Source organism: Thalassophryne amazonica, chromosome 5 (genome assembly GCF_902500255.1).
Source record: "Thalassophryne amazonica chromosome 5, fThaAma1.1, whole genome shotgun sequence".
Taxonomy (NCBI): Eukaryota; Metazoa; Chordata; class Actinopteri; order Batrachoidiformes; family Batrachoididae; genus Thalassophryne; species Thalassophryne amazonica.
In genome coordinates, this window is record NC_047107.1 from 95824127 (window position 1) to 95849034 (window position 24908).

Sequence of the window (24908 nt, forward strand, 5' to 3'; positions counted from 1 at the left end):
ATATAACAATATTTAATTATTATAGTGTATAGTGTATGTGTGTATATGTAAGCATGTATGCATGCATATATTTATGTATGTATGTATTTATGCATATATGTATTTATGAAATTGCGTTTATGTGTACATGCAGTGGCGGTCCTAGAATGATTTACACCCTGCGTGCCCCCCCGCGCACACTAACGTGGCCACCACCTCCGCCCCACCACCCATGAAAACACTAACTTCATCCAGAACACCCACAATCCCACAAATTAACTCACAACAGCTATTTTCAAGAACAAATTTCCGGTTTTAATGTCTACTGCAATAACAAACACAAAGATAAACAATAATTACTTCAATAAAGTTTTTGAACATAAAAAAAAAAAGACAGTGACTTCACATTACAACTATGTACAGTACAGGTATTTAAGAAAGCACAACTGCACTACAGCACCACCCGATGGTCAATATTGCACATCATTCAGTTTTACCAAGCAGGGGTGGTGGCCAAGTGGTAAATGCGCTTGGTTTCAGTTCAGAAGGTTTTGGGTTCAAATCCCACCCCTGCCACATTTCTCCATGTAATGTGGAGTTGCGTCAGGAAGGGCATCCGGCGTAAAACCTGTGCCAATTCAAGCTGTGGCGACCCCAAGTGCAAACAAGGGAGCAGCCGAAGGGACTTACTATTCAGTTTTACCAACAGAGTGCACTTTGCATTATCATAGAGTACCATTCACCATAATGAACAAGACTTAAACCTCCATTAAAGTCGCACCATATAAATAACAAAAGAAGTTAAACAATCTGTATATTACAGAATACCATGACGTGACAAAAAATGTACAAAAAAAAAACCCTATTCATTAAAGTGGCAAAAATGGTAAAGCGCAATCATGTATCATAAATAAATGAACTAACGACAGAGGTCAATTCTATACCCATTACTGTACACATAAGAAGAAATAACAAACACTATTGTGTATCATAAGTAACAGGAAGCAACAAGTGAAGAAGTTAACACTCTTTAAAGGCAAAAATGGCAAACCACAATAATTTGTCATAAATAACAAGCAGTGCAAAAGAAGTAAGCAGGAGGGCATCATAATTGCTCACTATCCATGATGTGAAATTCCATTGAGTAGGAGCATTTCTGGGCAACCTTGAGCAGCCTGCAGACTCAAGAAAAGACATCCTCTTTGTGGATTTTGAGAAAAATGTGGCAAACCCAGAGAGTGATGCAAAAATATTCTGCACTCAGATAAGCATTTAGCCCCCTGAGACAGAACCAGATTCAGTCTGTGTGCATAGCAATACACAAACATTGCACTGGGGGCTATTGCTTTAACTTTGGCCTGCAAACCATTGAGAGCTGAAGTCATGACAGCAGCCATGGCTTCATCGTTAAGGAAGACTATCAAAAGGCTTCGCCAAAATCCGGTCCACAACATTCAAATTGTCTGCCATTATGTGCAGCTTGCTACCTAGCTAGCTCGCTAGCTGGGACTGGCGTGAGGCTAGTGTGAAGTGTGTCCGCCTGTGAGTGCTTTGTGACGGTGGAGGAGCTCAGCAGCACCCGCTGCTCGGTAGGGACAGAAACTGCGATAAAAGTCAGAAAGAGTGATAGAAGTCAGTCTCCAAACACAAGCAGCTACAAAAAAACCCCCACCAGAAATAGAAGCTCGATTTGTCGCTAGTCATTTTTAAACAAAGAAAATGCTGCTAAGAGGATTAGGAAAGTCTCCGGTTCAACTCAGAACAGAATGAAAATTAAACAATACTCCCACGAATGTTTACACCAAAAGGTCGCTGATTCGCTCATTTCGCTGTCAATCAAAAAGGGATTCAGCCTCAGACAGATCATCCAATCATCATGCAGAAGCTGAGCGTCCGGGCCTGCCGAGGCCAGCCCACTGCCCCATAGACCCCCAGACACGCTGAGCGTCCGATGGGCGGGACAAAGCCCAGCATTTATCCAATGACTCGTCTCGTTTCGCTCCATGCTTTGTGTCGCTATTGAACTCTGTGGTCGCTCAGCGTCCACGCTGTTTAAAGCACTATGAAGCTGCGGGAATACGTAAATCAGTACATACCTTTTTCCTTTGCTCGTTTCTCCTCTTCTTCTCTAGGCTGCCATCTCTTGGGACACACGGAGGAAGACGTTGCATCAGAATTTTGGCTCTCTGTTGGAACTGTTTACACACAGACTGCTACCTGCTGCTTTGGACTTTGAACTAACAGTCTTTTTCAAGACTTTTTTACTTTTTTACTTTTTTTTTTACTTTTTCACCGTGCTCCAACGCCTAAAGAAGACCTCTAACGGTCGAAACATCGCGACGGAGCACTTTTATCAGCTAACTTTCATCAGCGTTGGCAAGCTAACTAGCTTGCTAACGCTTTTGTTTTTATTTTTTTTAGCACTGTTGTCGTGCGTTACCTGTGCTGCTCCACAGCGTGTCTAGTGGATTTTTATTTTATTTTAGCACCGTTGTCGTGCGTTCGCTGTTGCCGTGCGTTACCTGTGCTGCTTCATGGCCTGTCTGGTGCCTTAACTAAGGCACTCCTTCTGTTGAATCACCTCTAAATTATTTACACATTATTCACTTTGTGTGTTTTTAGGAATCCGCTAGGTTGCGTAGCTACTAGCTCTTAGCCGATTTAGCATGGCGGCTTCTCCTGTCTCTCCCGCACTTTTCTGCTCTGGGTGTGAAATGTTTAGTTATTCCTCTGCCTCCTTTAGCAGTAACGGTACTTGTAATAAGTGCAGCTTATTCGTAGCTTTGGAGGCCAGGCTGGGCGAATTGGAGACTCGGCTCCGCACCGTGGAAAATTCTACAGCTAGCCAGGCCCCTGTAGTCGGTGCGGACCAAGGTAGCTTAGCCGCCGTTAGTTCCCCCCTGGCAGATCCCGGGCAGTCGGGAAAGCAGGCTGACTGGGTGACTGTGAGGAGGAAGCGTAGCCCTAAACAGAAGCCCCGTGTACACCGTCAACCCGTTCACATCTCTAACCGTTTTTCCCCACTCGACGATACACTCGCCGAGGATCAAACTCTGGTTATTGGCGACTCTGTTTTGAGAAATGTGAAGTTAGCGACACCAGCAACCATTGTCAATTGTCTTCCGGGGGCCAGAGCAGGCGACATTGAAGGACATTTGAAATTGCTGGCTAAGGCTAAGCGTAAATTTGGTAAGATTGTAATTCACGTCGGCAGTAATGACACTAGGTTACGCCAATCGGAGGTCACTAAAATTAACATTAAATCGGTGTGTAACTTTGCAAAACAATGTCGGACTCTGTTGTTTTCTCTGGGCCCCTCCCCAATCAGACCGGGAGTGACATGTTTAGCCGCATGTTCTCCTTGAATTGCTGGTTGTCTGAGTGGTGTCCAAAAAATGAGGTGGGCTTCATAGATAATTGGCAAAGCTTCTGGGGAAAACCTGGTCTTGTTAGGAGAGACGGCATCCATCCCACTTTGGATGGAGCAGCTCTCATTTCTAGAAATCTGGCCAATTTTCTTGGATCCTCCAAACTGTGACTGTCCAGCGTTGGGACCAGGAGGCAGAGCTGTGGTCTTATACACCTCTCTGCAGCTTCTCTCCCCCTGCCATCCCCTCATTACCCCATCCCTGTAGAGACGGTGCCTGCTCCCAGACCACCAATAACCAGCAAAAATCTATTTAAGCATAAAAATTCAAAAAGAAAAAATAATATAGCACCTTCAACTGCACCACAGACTAAAACAGTTAAATGTGGTCTATTAAACATTAGGTCTCTCTCTTCTAAGTCCCTGTTGGTAAATGATATAATAATTGATCAACGTATTGATTTATTCTGCCTAACAGAAACCTGGTTACAGCAGGATGAATATGTTTGTTTAAATGAGTCAACACCCCCGAGTCACACTAACTGTCAGAATGCTCGTAGCATGGGCCGGGGCGGAGGATTAGCAGCAATCTTCCATTCCAGCTTATTAATTAATCAAAATCCTAGACAGAGCTTTAATTCATTTGAAAGCTTGTCTCTTAGTCTTGTCCATCCAAATTGGAAGTCCCAAAAACCAGTTTTATTTGTTATTATCTATCGTCCACCTGGTCGTTACTGTGAGTTTCTCTGTGAATTTTCAGACCTTTTGTCTGACTTAGTGCTTAGCTCAGATAAGATAATTATAGTGGGCGATTTTAACATCCACACAGATGCTGAGAATGACAGCCTCAACACTGCATTTAATCTATTATTAGACTCTATTGGCTTTGCTCAAAAAGTAAATGAGTCCACCCACCACTTTAATCATATCTTAGATCTTGTTCTGACTTATGGTATGGAAATAGAAGACTTAACAGTATTCCCTGAAAACTCCCTTCTGTCTGATCATTTTTTAATAACATTTACATTTACCCTGATGGACTACCCTGCAGTGGGGAATAAGTTTCATTACACTAGAAGTCTTTCAGAAAGCGCTGTAACTAGGTTTAAGGATATGATTCCTTCTTTATGTTCTCTAATGTCATATACCAACACAGAGCAGAGTAGCTACCTAAACTCTGTAAGGGAGTTAGAGTATCTCGTCAATAGTTTTACATCCTCATTGAAGACAACTTTGGATGCTGTAGCTCCTCTGAAAAAGAGAGCTATAATTCAGAAGTGTCTGACTCCGTGGTATAACTCACAAACTCGTAGCTTAAAGCAGATAACCCGTAAGTTGGAGAGGAAATGGCGTCTCACTAATTTAGAAGATCTTCACTTAGCCTGGAAAAAGAGTTTGTTGCTCTATAAAAAAGCCCTCCGTAAAGCTAGGACATCTTTCTACTCATCACTAATTGAAGAAAATAAGAACAACCCCAGGTTTCTTTTCAGCACTGTAGCCAGGCTGACCTAAACTAGTAATGACTTCATGACTTTCTTTGCTAACAAAATTTTGACTATTAGAGAAAAAATTACTCATAACCATCCCAAAGATGTATTGTTATCTTTGGCTGCTTTCAGTGATGCCGGTATTTGGTTAGACTCTTTCTCTCCGATTGTTCTGTCTGAGTTATTTTCATTAGTTACTTCATCCAAACCATCAACATGTTTATTAGACCCCATTCCTGCCAGGCTGCTCAAGGAAGTCCTACCATTATTTAATGCTTCAATCTTAAATATGATCAATCTATCTTTGTTAGTTGGCTATGTACCACAGGCTTTTAAGGTGGCAGTAATTAAACCATTACTTAAAAAGCCATCACTTGACCCAGCTATCTTAGCTAATTATAGGCCAATCTCCAACCTTCCTTTTCTCTCAAAGATTCTTGAGAGGGTAGTTGTAAAACAGCTAACTGATCACCTGCAGAGGAATGGTCTATTTGAAGAGTTTCAGTCAGGTTTTAGAATTCATCATAGTACAGAAACAGCATTAGTGAAGGTTACAAATGATCTTCTTATGGCTTCGGACAGTGGACTTATCTCTGTGCTTGTTCTGTTGGACCTCAGTGCTGCTTTTGATACTGTTGACCATAAAATTTTATTACAGAGATTAGAGCATGTCATAGGTATTAAAGGCACTGCGCTGCGGTGGTTTGAATCATATTTGTCTAATAGATTACAGTTTGTTCATGTAAATGGGGAATCTTCTTCACAGACTAAAGTTAATTATGGAGTTCCACAAGGTTCTGTGCTAGGACCAATTTTATTCACTTTATACATGCTTCCCTTAGGCAGTATTATTAGACGGTATTGCTTAAATTTTCATTGTTACGCAGATGATACCCAGCTTTATCTATCCATGAAGCCAGAGGATACACACCAATTAGCTAAACTGCAGGATTGTCTTACAGACATAAAGACATGGATGACCTCTAATTTTCTGCTTTTAAACTCAGATAAAACTGAAGTTATTGTACTTGGCCCCACAAATCTTAGAAGCATGGTGTCTAACCAGATCTTTACTCTGGATGGCATTTCCCTGACCTCTAGTAATACTGTGAGAAATCTTGGAGTCATTTTTGATCAGGATATGTCATTCAAAGCGCATATTAAACAAATATGTAGGACTGCCTTTTTGCATTTACGCAATATCTCTAAAATCAGAAAGGTCTTGTCTCAGAGTGATGCTGAAAAACTAATTCATGCATTTATTTCCTCTAGGCTGGACTATTGTAATTCATTATTATCAGGTTGTCCTAAAAGTTCCCTAAAAAGCCTTCAGTTAATTCAAAATGCTGCAGCTAGAGTACTGACGGGGACTAGCAGGAGAGAGCATATCTCACCCGTGTTGGCCTCTCTTCATTGGCTTCCTGTTAATTCTAGAATAGAATTTAAAATTCTTCTTCTTACTTATAAGGTTTTGAATAATCAGGTCCCATCTTATCTTAGGGACCTCGTAGTACCATATTACCCCATTAGAGCGCTTCGCTCTCAGACTGCAGGCTTACTTGTAGTTCCTAGGGTTTGTAAGAGTAGAATGGGAGGCAGAGCCTTCAGCTTTCAGGCTCCTCTCCTGTGGAACCAGCTCCCAATTCAGATCAGGGAGACAGATACCCTCTCTACTTTTAAGATTAGGCTTAAAACTTTCCTTTTCGCTAAGGCTTATAGTTAGGGCTGGATCAGGTGACCCTGGACCATCCCTTGGTTATGCTGCTTTAGACGTAGACTGTGGGGGGGTTCCCATGATGCACTGTTTCTTTCTCTTTTTGCTCTGTATGCATCACTCTGCATTTAATCATTAGTGATCGATCTCTGCCCCCCTCCACAGCATGTCTTTTTCCTAGTTCTTTCCCTCAGCCCCAACCAGTCTCAGCAGAAGACTGCCCCTCCCTGAGCCTGGTTCTGCTGGAGGTTTCTTCCTGTTAAAAGGGAGTTTTTCCTTCCCACTGTAGCCAAGTGCTTGCTCATAGGGGGTCGTTTTGACCGTTGGGGTTTTTCATAATTATTGTATGGCCTTGCCTTACAATATAAAGCGCCTTGGGGCAACTGTTTGTTGTGATTTGGCGCTATATAAAAAAAAAAGTTGATTGATTGATTGATTCTTTCTTTTTCTTTCGAAATTGGGCACCTGATGGCTTTGATCGTTTCCTATCCATGATTATGTCTTACTCTGTTTCAACCACCTCCTCGTCCAAACATTGAATGATTCCCCCCTCCCCCTGCACAAACTCTGCACTGTGCAGCGTTGCTCACCTAACGCGAGAGGTGAGATGGGGGGGGCGCTCTGCCGTAACGTAACCACGAACTCCCCCGTCAGGACAACCCCCCCCCCCCCCCCCGTTTTATTTTTTATTTATTTGGACAGGTTTTTGTTTTTTTTGTTTTTTTTTCCCCCACGCTCGTCCCCCCCCACCGCGATGCCGCCCCGGGTGGCTGCCCGGTCGGCCCGCCTCCAGGACCACCTGTGTGCATGTATGTATATATGTGTGTATACCTTTCTTATTTTTATTGTATAAGGGGTGGGTATTTCTAAGCTTTGCTTCTGCCCTCACCCTTTTGGTCACACAGGTTTGTTGTTGAGTTGTTTAATCAGTTTTTGTTATTGTTGATTTGTGTGCCGAATAAATAAATTCATTCATTCATTCATTCATTCAGTTCAGCTTTGGAGGATTCTTGGGTACCACTGGAATGTAAGTAAGTCCCTTCAGCTGCTCCCTTATTTGCACTCAGGGTTGCCACAGCAACCGGATGCCCTTCCTGACACAACTCCACATTACATGGAGAAATGTTGCAGGGGTGGGATTTGAACCCAGAACCTTCTGCATTAACTACTTGGCCACCACATATCACTTGCATTGGCATGTTTCCGTGAGCATGATCGAGTATGAAGGTGCCTCAGTGATGAGGACACCAATGGCTGGAGAAAGTCTAGGGGGCACCCACATTTCACCTATGTAGATGGTTACTTACTTTAAAGAGGCAAGGATAATCTGCTTGCCTTCCTGGGTGGTTGCCATCGAGAACTCTGTGGTGAGATGGATGTGGTAATGTGTTAAATGGTAAATGGCTTTTCCATCTGCATCAGACGCTTTGAGCGTAATAGGCATAATAGGGGAGCAATAGGGGATTAAAGGCCTTGCCCAAGGGCCCTTAGCGATGTTCCAGTCAGGTGGGGATTTGAACCCATGATCTTCTGGACTCAAGCCCAACACCTTAACCACTAGACCATCACCTCCCCTTGCACCAAGTCATGCTCCCAGACCTGACTTGATGTGATTATTACGACATTCAACTGCCATTTTTAAAGCTTCAAAATGAGACCATATTTTGCTGGTCATTGAGTTCTGGTGAATGAATGAGATCTTTAAAAAACTAAATAATAATATATTGGTAATTATTATAATTTAATTAAATTTACACGGCATCAAATAAGAAGTTATCTCAAAGTAGTATACAAACAAGGTCTCATTGTTACCTATCACATGAGCCAGCATAATGGCAAGTGGTAGATGACATGTTTAAACAGAGTGTATGCCTTACTAGTCTGGAAATAACATTTATTGATCTCTGTTTCACTGACCTTTCAGTTAAAGGCTCCATGAACACACACACACACACACAAAAGCAGTGACCACTACAATAAAAACTAGAACAAATCTAACAACTTTTGGTAAAACAATCTTGTAATGTCATTCTACGAGCATTGACTCTTTTTGTTGTTGTTGTTTGTGTTTGCTTTATTCCTTCAACATTTAAAGCTGCAGATAATGATGTGGTAAAGAGATCACACTTGCACAATGATGAGTCTATCACGTCACATATGGGCGATTCTATGGTAACGGAATTACAATCGCAGCACATTTTTAATGGGGAGCTAAAATATGGCCAGATTTTCCCGTCATCGTAACTCCGTTACCACAGAATCACCCATATCTTGTTCTTTGTAATAAGTACAACATTGCCTCTGGCACACATGCTCATTATGCTCATTACAATGCTGCAACAAGACCAGATGGCTGATTAAATGCCTATTTTTTCTAAATGAGCCATGCCTTATTCTTGAATTTTAATTATTATTGTAGGAAAAGAAATGATGGATTTCAGTTGAGTATGGTTGTAGTTAATTATGGTTGAAGTTTCATGTTAAACATCGTCATGTTTCTAGCACTCCATGCTGTGCATGGAGAAAATCTCTTGCAAAATTTAACAATGCAATAACTTGTTTTAAACGTCTGTGACATATGTCAGAGAAGTCCAAATCTGGGCTAATTCCACTGCATGTTCCACACTTACTAATTCCACTAATTCCACACTTACATGTGGCATGACTCGTCTGTCCCATTTCCTAATTTCTCTCGAAAATGAAGGATGCAACAGGTATATCCTTCACAACCCAGACAATCCCAAGACAAAACGGTTGGTAAATAAATAAATAAATAAATAAATAAATAAAAAACAAACAAAAGGACACTTTTGGGTTTGTAAATAAGTACTGTTTATAAACATAAATAATAAATTATTTTATTAGGGCGTAGGAATCAGATAGTTTGTTCGATAATAAAGCCCCCATCACACATAGCAAGAATGTTTCAGTGAAGGCTCTCAGTTGTCCAGGTGGTTTCCATATTAGAGAAGCTTGAATCTTCGACTGGACTGGGTAGCTTGATGCGAGGATATTTCGCTTCAAATCGCAGAAGCTTCCTCAGCTAAAATTCTTGCTCTGGAAGTCTGACTTCTGTCTTGACTCTTGTAAAGAATAAACAGAAGCCACAAAAGCTGGAGTTTTAAACCTAACCAGACCCCTCCTACCGAGAGGCAGACTGCTATAGGCTAGTGACTAAACAATAGCTCCAATTAGCACCTATTGTGCTCTAGTTAGCACCCTCCTAATGACAGGGCAACTGTCCCTCCTAATGATGAGACGGACGCTTCTCCTGACGGCTCCCTTGACGACTCTCCTGATGACGTGAATGACTCATTACATGAACAAAACACTGAAACTGCTTTGACCTGAGTACCCCATTGTAAACAGGGGACAACTCAGTCCAGTCGAAGATTCAAGCTTCTCTACTATAGCAAGAATGTGGAAGAACCATGTCCAATACGGCAAATACTGCCATAATCCAATGCAGTCGAGAGAAAAAGAGGCATGGCCAGCCCTGTCGGAATGCATCCAGAGTACCTCGTCCACACCTGCACGATGGTATCCAATGCACATGTAGACAATAAATCTACATACAGACTGCTGTCAGATGGCCATAAAAGGCACTGAAGACTGTCCGATGTCCAAACATCTGGATGGCAAACACGGGACCGGAGCGCTGTGTTCCTCACGTGCACGTACGTGCAAGTGTGCAGTGTACGTGTGTGCGTGGCGCACGTGTGCAATTATCACTCAGCCGTGTGTGTGTATGCATAACGCTGCATGGGCCACTAAGCGCACGTGCCACTGGACAGCTTGCCATGCAGTCCCATGCATCAGAGGGAGCCTTTCCAAGGAACTTTCTTTTTTCTTGTTTGACCACTTCAGGAGCACAACGCAACTCTGGACAGCACGATGGTTGGATTATCACATGGGATTAAATTTTTTTATTTTGGGTGAGAGGATTTTAACTGTAGGCTGCTGTCCTGGCTTCACATCCATGTCCACACTGTGAAACACTCCTGGACCACTGTTGGAGGTGAGATTCATGCAGCTTAGTCTCGCTGGGTTTTTTTCATCCTCCCGTGACGAAATGAGTCAAATTTTCGTGACAAACCTTTTTTTAATTCACAATTCCTAACCCTACTCCCACCCCCAACCCTAACCTTAACCATAACCTAATCTTACTCCTTCTCCCCACCCTAACCATAACTACCCCCATGCCCCCCCGCTTCACTTTTAATTTCGTGCGGCCATCACAGAATGAATGAGAATGAATTCGTGCTGCCGTGATGAAAATGAGGCGCTTTTCATCACAATATCATGAACCAATAGATTAATGTATATTTTGTGCTGCTGAAGCACGATTTGCCGTGAGACCAAGTTGGATTCATGTTTATTAATGCTGTAACAGCCTGGCACAAGTTCCATGTCATATCTCCTACAGAGTTAGAAAGTGATCATATATTTCAGCGGTGAGATCTGTTCAGCTCCGAGCCTGAGGTGTGCAATGACGCATTACTGCGCACCATGGAGAGGCACAGCTGCTCGTGTTACGATGGATACAATAGTCCACATTAAGTTGGCCATGGTAATGAATGAACAAATATCTGTACTGTAAGGTCTATTATGGATATAACAGCCTGTTTAGATTTGCGGCTGCGTGCGCACAGTAGCACACAGAGCTTTTGGTTTGATAGCCGATGTTCACATTCACTGTACATGATAAATAATTCATAATTATTATCATGATGAAGCATGCCACATACATTTCAACAGTTCCTTTGCACTCCATGGGGGACATTATTAAATGTGGCACGTGCAGGTCATACCGGCAGGCTTTGCAGTTCCAGATCCATCTCGAGGTTCCCTCATATACGCTCAAATTGTTTCGGATCCCGTTTTGCCACCATCAGAATATGTCAATTGTGGTCAGGTGGTCCTCAGACATGGACCTCTGTCAGATAGGTGTCCCATCTCACTTGGTGCCCGGAGGATTTTGAACATGTGCATCATACTTGGGGCCGCTGGCCGATTTTGACCAACTGTGTAGACTCCCGCAGATGGCTGTCAGAGCGTTAGGGAACTGAAATCGGACACTTTTCAGATGTGCATCGATTCATAATTCCAATGCCATTCTGTGTGATTTCGGCTGCATGTGACGAGGTATAAGGACTGTATTAGGACATACACCTTAACGTCTACAGTTTTTAAGACACCTTGTTACATATTTTTGTATTTTAGGCTCCTGAAACAATGTATAATAAATTAATTTCTCAGGAAAATCATCCATGCGTACCTCCTGGAGTCACTAATCCCTTGAAGACACAGACATTCTCCCCTCCGTTGACTTGCTGGAGTACCTTCAGTTCATCTTTAGTTGACCCAAACCTTGACCCCACATGACCATTCCCTAGGTAGGTCATTGTTACGGTGACGTTGGATTTCTTGGCCTCTCTTTGGGTTTTCAGGTAACTCTGCTAAGAAAAGTGATGAGTTCACAAAAAGCAGATAGTTCACCAAAGAGACACATTGATGCTCACTGAAACTTAGACATTACCTGTTTCTTAGTATTATCTTCAGTTCTCTGAGAGCCAACCGAAGAGAATGAACCTCTGCGTTTGTTGTAGAGGTACGGGCAGGACTGACTCAGAGCCTCCCTGATTGAACTGAGACTTGCAGCTTTAGTTGTGATGGCTGGGAGGTGAGTTTGGGTTTTAGCTCCTCCATGAGAACGAGCTTTTGGCTGCTCGAGCTGTCGATAATAAAGTGATGAACATCTCACAGCACAATAACATTACTGTCTGGTACAGTGAGAAAGTATAAAAGGAGAACACTATGTTGTAAACTATAGTATTACTCTTGGACCTCTCAGCCGCTTTCGACACTGTGGACCATTCTGTTCTCCTCCACCAATTGCAATACTTTATTGGAATTTCCCACACAGCACTCCAGTGGTTTCGGTCCTACCTGACTGATAGATCTGAGTATGTGGCTCAGGGAGGAGCCAGGTCGAGGGCCCACACTGTCACCTGTGGAGTACCTCAAGGGTCAGTCCTCAGTCCCACATTAATCTCCATCTACATGCTCCCCCTGGGCCACATCATCAGCAGGCATGGAGTTGCCTTTCATTGCTATGCTGATGATACTCAGCTCTATGTCAGGTTGGACACTACGTCGCCTTCACTTTCACTAACTGGCCTGTTTGGAGGAGATGGGGGCATGGATGAATGACAATTTTCTTCAGCTTAACAGGAATAAAACAGAAGGTGTGCTCATTGGGACCCCTCACCAACTTCGGTCCTTGCCTCTGACTTTTTTTCATTTGCCGGCCACAACATTCCTCTAAATTCCTCTGTCGCTAACCTTGGGGTACAGTTTGAGCCCCACCTGTCATTTGACATCCACATCCAGCACCTCTGTAGAGAAGCTTGAATCTTCGACTGGACTGGGTTGCTTGACGTGAGAACGTTTCGCTTCAAATCACAGAAGCTTCCTCAACTATATTCTTCTCTACAACAGTCAAGACAGAAGGCAGACTACCAGAGCAAGAATTTTAGCTGAGGAAGCTTCTGTGATTTGAAGCGAAACGTCCTCACGTCAAGCAACCCAGTCCAGTCGAAGATTCAAGCTTCTCTACTATGGAAACCACCTGGACAACCTGGACAGCTCCGTCGCTCCCTTTCCTTACCCAATGCTGAGAAACTGGTCCATGCTTTTGTTTCCTCCAGGCTGGACTATTGCAATGCACTCCTCATTGGGATACCTGGCAGGAGCCTGCAGAGACTGCAGTATATTCAGAACTGCGCTGCTAGGATCCTGATGAGGGTGCAGAGGTTTACGCATATCACACCCATTCTTAACCTCCACTGGCTCCCTGTTAGGTTCAGGATTGAATATAAGATCTGTCTCCTGACCTATCAGTGTGTCTATGGCAGCACTCCGGTGTACCTTAAACACACCCGTCGCTATGGGCGGGCCCGAGGGGGTAGTGCCCACCCACTGATATGCTTGGGCCCACCCCGGCCTGCCCACCCAAGCCAGATCACAGTCACAGATCTCAAATAAATAAATAGATAAATAAAATCCTAATTTCATTTTATTGTACTTGCTTTGGGTTAAAACGGCCAGTGTTGCATAATCACTAAGACATTAAATATATTAAAACCATGTGAGTTTGTTGGAAAGTTTGTCTACGTATGTAATCACGTCAGTGTTTCCCAGCAACAATCAGTTACCGTGTTTATGGGGGGAAATGAAGTGTGAGTTTTTGCCAGCAGACTGCAGCTACTTTTTGTGCTTTCCTATGGATATACGTAACTGGTTTAAAACCCCAACATCGGTAACTTCGGATAAACCAACACATGATGTCATTGGCAAAGAAAACCCTGGACCCATTTGTACCTCCGTGGATCCTGACCATGTCAGCCGGACCTGGAGCGACCACAAAGAGGAGGCTAGCACGAGCATGTCAACTACTGTGGCTGCCCCCACTGATGGATCTGTGAATGACCTCGGCACGGATAAACCCAATCAGGTTTTGTTGAAAAAATACCCCGTGAGATCTTTTGGTTTGAAAAGACGTTCATTTTCCTCTAGCTGGTATGTGAACAGGGATTGGCCGTGGTGTTTTTTTGTTTGTTTAGTTTGAGATGCTGCGTGTGATCTAATACATTATTTGTACTTGTGTGTGTGTGTGTGTGTGTGTGTGCAGACATGCGCGCGCGTTTGTTTGTTTGTGTGTGTTTGTTTGTGTGTGTGAGAGAGAGAGAGAGCGCTGGTCCGGTCATGGTTAATGTGATGATTATTGTGAGGGATTAGGGCTGCGTGAATAGTAAAACTAAGCAAAAATAAGCTATTAATAGTGGTGCCCACCTGGTGGATTTCATAAGCCCCCCTTAAGACTGAGATCTGGTGACGGGACTGACCTGAAAGATCTGATTAGTCCTTACAATCAATCACATCATCTTCGCTCTGTTGACAGTCACCAACTCCAGCCTTCAAAGGCCAAACTCCGCACTATGGGAGATAGGGCCTTCCAGACGGCTGCACCCCGACTGTGGAATGCTCTTCCCTACCATCTAATGCCACATCATCATCTGCCACAGTCAGCTGAAACTTTTAAAAAACACTTAAAGACATGGTTGTTCTTAAAAGCTTTTTCTTAATTTTTTTTTTTTTTTTTTTTTTACTGTATTTTATTGTATTTTTATGGTAGCGCCTTGAGATTTGCTTGCCAAATGTAAGGTGCTTTATAAATAACGTTTATTATTATTATTATTATTATCACTCTTTTCTTCTCATGTTTTGTCCGGACTCAAATTTGCAGCCTGGGAGCTGGCTGAGGACCATAAACTCATAGTTTGTGGCCAAATATGGCAATTTTCCTCTGGGATGAGAAACTACAAAAGGTGTGTCCAATCATACACCTGCCATCAGAGTAACTCTCATTTTTAAACCAAATACTGGATACTCATGTTGTTTTTTTAGGGTTGATATTGTGAAAGAAGAATGAAGCTGCTTTTTGACCTTGAGGTCATGGGGTCTTTCTTGATCTTCCATATCATCTTTATTGTGGCTAAATGAAACTATTTTTAGGGACTCCTCCTGACTACACTTTTTCATGAGCGCATCAGTATAATTACATTTTTGTAATAAGCTTGCATCCAGGACCCAAGGCGGTTCTGTGGTGCCATGGATGTGGCAACACGTGGTACAAGTGTATTCCTCCCAGACTTGACTTGCTTGCCCAAGCCAGTATTTGTTTGTTTGTATAATTATTAGCAGGATTGCACAAGGAATGAAAAAACTGATGAGTTGATTTGGAGGAAACTTGGTGGAGGGTTGGGAAGAACCCTTGAAATGACCTGGATCAAGGGGTGGTTCCTGAATAAAATTCTTAATTTAGATCTTTGATCCTGATAATAACATAGTCCACTGATCAAGATCTAAGTATGGAAACACTATCAAAGATGAATGGTCAGGATCAGGAATTCATAATCAGGGTCAGTGATCAGGATCCATGGGTAGTGTTCAGGTTCAAAGGTCAGCATTCAATACTGAAGTCCATCAGTGAGGAACAAACATCACAATCACGTCAGTAGTCAGAAGCAAATGTGAATGACCAGGATCAAAGTCAGGGTCGGACTGGGAACAAATTTCGGCCCTGGCATTTTTCCTCTGGACCAGCCCACTATTGGCCTGACAAATCCACCCCCAAACACGCACACCCACCCGTCCATACCGAACCCCCAATGAACAAATACTATACACCTAAACACCATGAACACACACCTAAACACACACTTTCACTGTCATTTCACCTTGATCATAGTACAAAACGCGTTCCCGGCGTCACGAGGGGGAGTCCTGATAACATTAAAGGCAATTAGATATTCTGACAAATTACAAGTTTAAATGACTATATATATATATATATATATATATATATATATATACACTCAACAAAAATATAAACGCAACACTTTTGGTTTTGCTCCCATTTTGTATGAGATGAACTCAAAGATCTAAAACTTTTTCCACATACACAATATCACCATTACCCTCAAATATTGTTCACAAACCAGTCTAAATCTGTGATAGTGAGCACTTCTCCTTTGCTGAGATAATCCATCCCACCTCACAGGTGTGCCATATCAAGATGCTGATTAGACACCATGATTAGTGCACAGGTGTGCCTTAGACTGCCCACAATAAAAGGCCACTCTGAAAGGTGCAGTTTTATCACACAGCACAATGCCACAGATGTCGCAAGGTTTGAGGGAGCGTGCAATTGGCATGCTGACAGCAGGAATGTCAACCAGAGCTGTTGCTCGTGTATTGAATGTTCATTTCTCTGCCATAAGCCGTCTCCAAAGGCGTTTCAGAGAATTTGGCAGTACATCCAACCAGCCTCACAACCGCAGACCACGTGTAACCACACCAGCCCAGGACCTCCACATCCAGCATGTTCACCTCCAAGATCGTCTGAGACCAGCCACTCGGACAGCTGCTGAAACAATCGGTTTGCATAACCAAAGAATTTCTGCACAAACTGTCAGAAACCGTCTCAGGGAAGCTCATCTGCATGCTCGTCGTCCTCATCGGCGTCTCGACCTGACTCCAGTTCGCCATCGTAACCGACTTGAGTGGGCAAATGCTCACATTCGCTGGCGTTTGGCACGTTGGAGAGGTGTTTTCTTCACGGATGAATCCCGGTTCACACTGTTCAGGGCAGATGGCAGACAGTGTGTGTGGCGTCGTGTGGATGAGCGGTTTTCTGATGTCAATGTTGTGGATCGAGTGGCCCATGGTGGCGGTGGGGTTATGGTATGGGCAGGCGTCTGTTATGGACGAAGAACACAGGTGCATTTTATTGATGGCATTTTGAATGCACAGAGATACCGTGACGAGATCCTGAGGCCCATTGTTGTGCCATCCAAGAACATCACCTCATGTTGCAGCAGGATAATGCACGGCCCCATGTTGCAAGGATCTGTACACAATTCTTGGAAGCTGAAAATGTCCCAGTTCTTGCATGGCCGGCATACTCACCAGACATGTCACCCATTGAGCATGTTTGGGATGCTCTGGACCGGCGTATACAACAGCGTGTACCAGTTCCTGCCAATATCCAGCAACTTCGCACAGCCATTGAAGAGGAGTGGACCAACATTCCACAGGCCACAACTGACAACCTGATCAACTCTATGCGAAGGAGATGTGTTGCACTGCATGAGGCAAATGGTGGTCACACCAGATACTGACTGGTATCCCCTCCCAATAAAACAAAACTGCACCTTTCAGAGTGGCCTTTTATTGTGGACAGTCTAAGGCACACCTGTGCACTAATCATGGTGTCTAATCAGCATCTTGGTATGGCACACCTGTGAGGTGGGATGGATTATCTCAGCAAAGGAGAAGTGCTCACTATCACAGATTTAGACTGGTTTGTGAGCAATATTTGAGGGAAATGGTGATATTGTGTATGTGGAAAAAGTTTTAGATCTTTGAGTTCATCTCATACAAAATGGGAGCAAAACCAAAAGTGTTGCGTTTATATTTTTGTTGAGTGTATATATATATATAAAACATCATGAGGTTTATGTCACAGAAATCCTACTTTACAATCACACTGCAGTCATTGTTAAATTATTTCCTTTTGCATTTATAATAAACATTTGTATTTATTTAGTGTTTTTTTTTCTGGTTGAAATAAGATATAAATAATCTACCAGACTTCAAAAAATATACAAGTTTCCATGTTATTTTATTTGTCTAAAAATAAATGTCTGAGGTTCCTTATGTTAAACAAGAAATTATGTAATCTGAAATAACAGGTGGTTTTAATACAGATGAAAGGTTTCTAAAGAACCATTTATTGATTTATTTACCTATTTGAATTACAAGTGTTCTAAACGTTTTTTAACAGTAATCAGAAATTTTGAGGTAACAACAACAAAAAAACATTTCCAATGATTTTTCTTCAGAAAACTGCTCTATAAATGAGCAGTCCTGTAAAATGTTAATGTTTTGTACAGATCAGTGGTTTCTGCACCAATCGGATTGGTCCAATCCATTTTGTAGAGATCAGTGGTTTCTGCCACGAGTCTTCCATGTTTTCCGTCGTTCCTATTGGACATTGCGAAGGTACGTCACAGCTCAGAGTGTCGAAAGTTGGCGCACCTCATCTCGACAGAACACCGGCTCTGTGGAATGCAGGAGATCACTTGACCGAGCGTCTATACGTTCAAATAATAATTTTAAACTGTCATCACTCTTCACTCTTAGTCAGTCTCTTACAACGGTGCAGCGTAAATACACGAGCTTTACAGGAGCGCACATCTCCTGCACGCACTTTTTTTTGGGGGGGGGGGGTGATGCTAAACTCATCGCCCCCTTAATATTTTTTTTTTTCTGGCACCGGGTCTGACAAAACGGAAGCACAAGCAGCACACAAGCGGGAAAAAAGTTTTTGTGTCTCCAAAGTGTGTGTGTGTGTGTGAGAGTGAGAGAGAGAGAGAGAGGTAATGTGTAACCACTGCTAGGATTCACACAGCAGCAAATTAAGGAGCTGAAGTCCGTAGCTGTTGCATTTAAAGATTAACAAAAGTAAAGCACAGTTAATTAGGATAAAAGAAACAATTCCAACCTTGTAATCAGTAGGAGTGTTGTGAAAGTGACGTGACACGGACCCACAACAGGGGGCGTTAATGAACGGACAATGGATAAACCAAAAAGTAACAATTTAATGTTGTGAATCGCACAACAACGTACAGACAACAACAATATGGTGGACTGTCAATCATACACCAGGTGACGTGTGGGCAGGCTCGACGATAGAAGACGCCTGGAGAGAGAAGAGCTGGATCCCCACACAGCTTCCACCACCAACGGAGCTGAAGAACACCGGAGCCGCCAAGCCCTGCGCCCCAGGTGGCCGCTGTCTTCAGCAGTCAGACCCGGTACTGCTGGCAGAAAACAGAGACAGTCCAGATGAGTGTGAATTCGCACACTCAGTAATCCCACAGTCTGTCTTAAGTAAAGGAGGGAAAACCTCCACCTCCAATCACACACACTCGTGCAGCTCCTGGTCAACCACTTATCTGAGTTGGGGTGTGAGGCGAAGCCGTCGCTGTCACACCACACGCCAATCCTCCAGATAAGGAAACACTCCAGGAAAACGGCTGCAATAGAAGTTCAGGTTAAACACACACAGTGTCAGGCAGCAGAGAAATTACCTGAATGGTAGTTGATTTCTCGGCGAGGAGGTGGAGTTGCAGTCCGGTCTTTGTAGTGGTGGTGATGGGTGACAGCTTGTGTTGATTGATGACAGCTGTCACCTCCAGCAAAGCCGACGCCCTCTCGTGCTTGGAGCCCGCACTCCAAGCAGGGCGCCATCTTGTGGTGGTGTTCCAGCAGTACCTCCTCTTCAGCGGCCCACACAACAAGGAGAGCTGAGAGAAGTCCAGGCGCCGAGGAGTCAGTCCATTCACAGGGGCGGGAGCGGCCGCCTGCTCTTCTTGCAATCTGATTGGCCACCCTGTATGCTTCTCCAATTGTTATTGGCTGTTGGTCATGTCAATCATTGTGCTCGATGTAAGTCTCCGTTGTGTAATCAAACGGAAACAAAACTGAAACCTAGAATAAGACTGCGCTGTGTATGAAACACTACAGAACTTTTATTTTGACACAAATTCAGGAAGTGGTTCTGCAGCTGCGCCGATTAAATGCTGTAGCTTCACCGATCACGGACTTTCCTCGTGTTGACGCGGTTCGAGAACACTGTATATTTCCATAATCTCTATAAATATGGGAGGGCCGGCCCACGCACGTCTAAACGTGCAGCGGCCCACCGGGCAAATGCCCAAAATCACAGATTATCAGTCCGAGCCTGATCAAAGTCCTAATCAGCATCAAAGCTGAGTGCTCAGGACTCTGTGATTGTCCACTAAAAGATCCCTTTCAGATTTGTCATCCTGTGGTAAATGTGATACAGGAGTAACTACATTAATAATTAATATGTATATATTAAAACAAAATCAGTACTAATAGCAGTAGTATTTGATAGACGGCTGACCTTGTAGATCTCCACAGTGTCAGGACTCTCGAGGAGGAGGAGTTTGCTCTTTGCTCTGATCAGACTAGCAATCGAGTGGATCATTTTAGTGTCTCTACCCGCCTGAGCCACAATCTGTTGGAAACATCATTCAGAGCTTGTTAGAATTCAGAAAAACAGCGGCGACCCAGTTATACTGAGAATACACCTAGAATAATTTGCATAATCAATAAAAGAATGTGATGTGTGCAGAATCCATACTGGAGTGTCTCTGTCTCCTCCACGGACGCCCTGATGAAACTGGTCCTGATGCAGAGACCTGCTATTTCTCCTCATTCTTCTCACTGACTCCATCATACCAGTCCTTCAACACATCCAGAAACTACAGCAAAGTCCCACAAAGTCCCTAGTACTCATTTACATTTACATTTTAAGATTTCAGCTAACTGCTTTCATATCATTCATTCAATCATTTTCTTTACCCACTTACTCCAATCAAAGGTCGCGGGGTCACATATAGATGAACAAACTCATTCACACTCGCATGCACACGTATGGTCAGTTCAGAGTCAGTTTCACACCTGAGTGCTACAGTGAATTACACATTTATATGAACTTTAATTGATTACATTATTACCACCACTAAAGTCAATAACAACCTTAATATTTCTGTAATAACGTTGCAGTAGTAGGTAATATTGTTTGATTTGTTAAAAGATAATAAAAGTGTAATAATATGTTTATAATGACTATCACACTCAGCAGACCTCTGTGGATGTTTTTTTATTAAACCTGGTCTTGCTAGTATGTTAAGAAAATGTTATGGGCCCTTTCTTAATATGTGCTCCTCCATGACACCAACTTTCATGAAAATCAGTCAAATGTGTCTGAATAATCTTGGCTGCTGTTGTTCATACGCCACATAAAAGGTGATCCACTGCCAGTTTGACTGTGAATACATTACAGTACCTGTAACTTTATCACTGTGACCCACAGACTGTATGCATCTGTGGTCCTGCTGCACCAAAGACTTCTGGGGGAAAAAAAAAACAAACAAAAAAAAAAAAAACAACGGCAGTTCTCAGATCAGGCAGCTCTGTGCACAATTGTTGAGCTCATGACTTCTGCAGTGACATCCTGTCCTGTGTGCTTCCTTTTTAGTTAAAATCTTGAAGGTTTAACACATTTTTAAAATTAAGAGCTTAAAGTTCTGTGCTGAAAAAAAATTGTTGTTTAAAACACTATTTCACAACAAGTTTTAATATTCACTGTAATTTCACACTGCCTTTGATGCATAGTGCATCATTTTACTCCTTAAGATTCCGTAGCACTATTCATCATTACATAATAATCTCACTCACTCACTCACTCACTCACTCATCTTCAACTGCTTACTCCAATTGAGGGGGGCTGGAGCCTATCCCAGCAGTCATAGGGCGTGAGGTGGGGTATACCATGGACAGGACACCAGTCTATCACAGGGCCACTTATAGACAAACCAGCATATTCACACCCACACCTACGGACAATTTAAAGTTTCTAATCCACCAAAACTGCATGTCTTTAGATGTGGGAGGAAGCCGGAACATGCAAACTCCACACAGAAAGGCCCCAGTTGGGAATCAATCCCAGCCACCGTGCTGCCCTACATAATAATCTGTTTAACATTAATGTGCTGAATAGTAATTTGATGGTTCTTTAAAAACTGTGCTGCTTTCATACTTTAGCTGTCTTACTTGAAACAGTATATTACAATTCCAACATGCTGCTGTTATTGTGTCATTTAAAAAAACAAAACAAAATAAAACACTGGATAAGACGTTTTAATGACCTGTTCTATTCCATCCTCAATAATTTTCCGTCAGACTAACTCTTACCTGCGTTCTTGTCCAGGTCTGTTGCTGACTGTGTGTGATCTGATACGACAGCAGCTGTTGATCTCTTGCTCTCTGCTCTCTTTCCACATAGCCAGCCGGTGTCACCTGAGCGGCCGACACCTTTGGCACTGGGCCCTGCTGACTGACACAGGCTCATCATCCATCTTTAATCATCAGACATCCCTGTTCTGTTTTTCCACAGTCAAATGTCCCAATGTTTATGATGCAACCTCATGTCATAGCTCCCATTCCGGTGCTCAAGTTTTGACTTTTGGGTGTGGATTCTGCCATTTTATTCATTCCTCACGAGTGCAGTGTCCGTAGGAAGTTTGTATTCCTATAGAAAATTGTGAGCTAAAATATGTAATTAAAAAACCCATCACCAGATCAATAGGGCATAATAATGCCAAATCCCACCACCAGACCAATCACCAGAAAATAGCACTTTCAAATGCCACCAGTTGTAATATCAAAAATAAAAATCACAATGAATGAATATAACTGTACAGTATTGTGCGCAGTGCTTTAATTTTACCTCAAAATATTTTATTTTACAAACTATATCTCTATATCAGGTAGAAACTATCTAAGAGTAAAACTACAGGAAATCAATTGTAAGACCCGAAAGAAGTTTCTGTATGAAGTATTTTAGCAATAAAGTCAAGTGAGAGAGGGAAGTGTTGGCTTTTTAAATACACTCAACAAAAATATAAACGCAACACTTTTGGTTTTGCTCCCATTTTGTATGAGATGGACTCAAAGATCTAAAACTTTTTCCACATACACAATATCACCATTTCTCTCAAATATTGTTCACAAACCAGTCTAAATCTGTGATAGTGAGCACTTCTCCTTTGCTGAGATAATCCATCCCACCTCACAGGTGTGCCATATCAAGATGCTGATTAGACACCATGATTAGTGCACAGGTGTGCCTTAGACTGCCCACAATAAAAGGCCACTCTGAAAGGTGCAGTTTTATCACACAGCACAATGCCACAGATGTCGCAAGATTTGAGGGAGCGTGCAATTGGCATGCTGACAGCAGGAATGTCAACCAGAGCTGTTGCTCGTGTATTGAATGTTCATTTCTCTACCATAAGCCATCTCCAAAGTTGTTTCAGAGAATTTGGCAGTACATCCAACCAGCCTCACAACCGCAGACCACGTGTAACCACACCAGCCCAGGACCTCCACATCCAGCATGTCCACCTCCAAGATCGTCTGAGACCAGCCACTCGGACAGCTGCTGAAACAATCGGTTTGCATAACCAAAGAATTTCTGCACAAACTGTCAGAAATCGTCTCAGGGAAGCTCATCTGCATGCTCGTCGTCCTCATCGGGGTCTCGACCTGACTCCAGTTCGTCGTCGTAACCGACCTGAGTGGGCAAATGCTCACATTCGCTGGCGTTTGGCATGTTGGAGAGGTGTTCTCTTCACGGATGATGCGAAGGAGATGTGTTGCACTGCATGAGGCAAATGGTGGTCACACCAGATACTGACTGGTATCCCCCCCAATAAAACAAAACTGCACCTTTCAGAGTGGCCTTTTATTGTGGGCAGTCTAAGGCACACCTGTGCACTAATCATGGTGTCTAATCAGCATCTTGATATGGCACACCTGTGAGGTGGGATGGATTATCTCAGCAAAGGAGAAGTGCTCACTATCACAGATTTAGACTGGTTTGTGAACAATATTTGAGAGAAATGGTGATATTGTGTATGTGGAAAAAGTTTTAGATCTTTGAGTTCATCTCATACAAAATGGGAGCAAAACCAAAAGTGTTGCGTTTATATTTTTGTTGAGTATATTTGAAAGCCAATGGACTCATGGAGAGGATTTAGTACTGCTATAACGGACTGATGCTGAAGGTGACAGCAATGCAACAATAAGGATACCGGCTCCATTAAATGCCATAGAAGAAGAAAGGGAGCACTTGATTCTATCCACAGGATCACATTTTGAGAGGAGTGCATTTTATGTTTCAATGTCAAAATAAAGGTTTTGAAAAGTAGTCCCCAAAATTTTCATAATAAAGGATGCACATCATTGTGCCATGCACAAGCCACATCCGAAAGCTGAGTTCGCTCTGACAAACAGTAAGAGAGATATGCGAGCCACATACACACACACAGGCATTTCTTGCTTTATAGATATAGTTGTAGATGAGCTTTTCTGTATTCTCTGTGTTGATTATTTCTTGTGCTCTCCAGTGTTTCTTCTCTGTGTAATATTCTCCTCATGTTATTTTAGTCAGTGAAATAGACCTATTTTGTATCTTGAGTGTGCATTTTCATATTGGCCACTCATGGTATTCCGGAACAAAATAGTCACTCCCACAATAGAAAACACATGATTTGAGCTCCCTTTTATCTTTTAATTTTATCTCTTTTTTTTTTTTTTTTGCATCTCTTGGTTTTTTCTTCAATATGTATCAGTATATTGCTGGACAGAGGTGTATGGCAATGCTGATATCTTTGCTGTAGAAAGAAGGTCAGAGTCTTTCGGGTCCTGTCTTCCGAGTCTTTCGGGTCCTGTCTTACTGTATGGTTGTGAGACTTAGACACTAAGTGGCGACCTGGGGTGATGAGTGGATGTCTTTGGTACTAGGACTCTTCAGAGGATTCTTCGGTAGTACTGGATTGACTTTGTATCAAACGAGTGGTTAATGAGGGAGACTAAGACGAGACTTACCAATTGTATCGTGAGGGAGCATCTGCTTCAGTTAATTTTTTCCATGTGATGCACTTCTCTGTGCATGATCCAGTGTGCAGGAAGGGAAGGGTGAGTTGCTTCCACCACTCTGTACAGGTGAATCTGAGGTGGAGAGGGTGAATACCTTCAAATGCTTTGGTGTTCACATTACTCATGAACACACAGCGCACCATCAGGAAGTCTCAACAACGGCTGTACTTCCTGAGATGCAGATGCAACAGATGCACTG

General features: G+C 42.8%; 1 protein-coding gene across 1 annotated transcript in view; it reads right to left on the reverse strand.

Moving 5' to 3' along the window:
- LOC117510981 overlaps positions 1-22024 on the reverse strand; it is a 41048-nt gene extending 19024 nt beyond the window's left edge. Inside the window, exons 1-5 of the mRNA XM_034170912.1 lie at positions 21962-22024; positions 20346-20448; positions 20106-20219; positions 12087-12281; positions 11826-12006 (exon numbers count right to left, since the gene is read on the reverse strand). Coding sequence (XP_034026803.1) covers positions 11826-12006; positions 12087-12281; positions 20106-20219; positions 20346-20441 — 586 coding nt within the window. The 5' untranslated portion in view covers positions 20442-20448; positions 21962-22024. The remainder of the gene's footprint in view (positions 1-11825; positions 12007-12086; positions 12282-20105; positions 20220-20345; positions 20449-21961) is intronic.
- Between the last annotated feature and the right edge of the window lie 2884 nt (positions 22025-24908).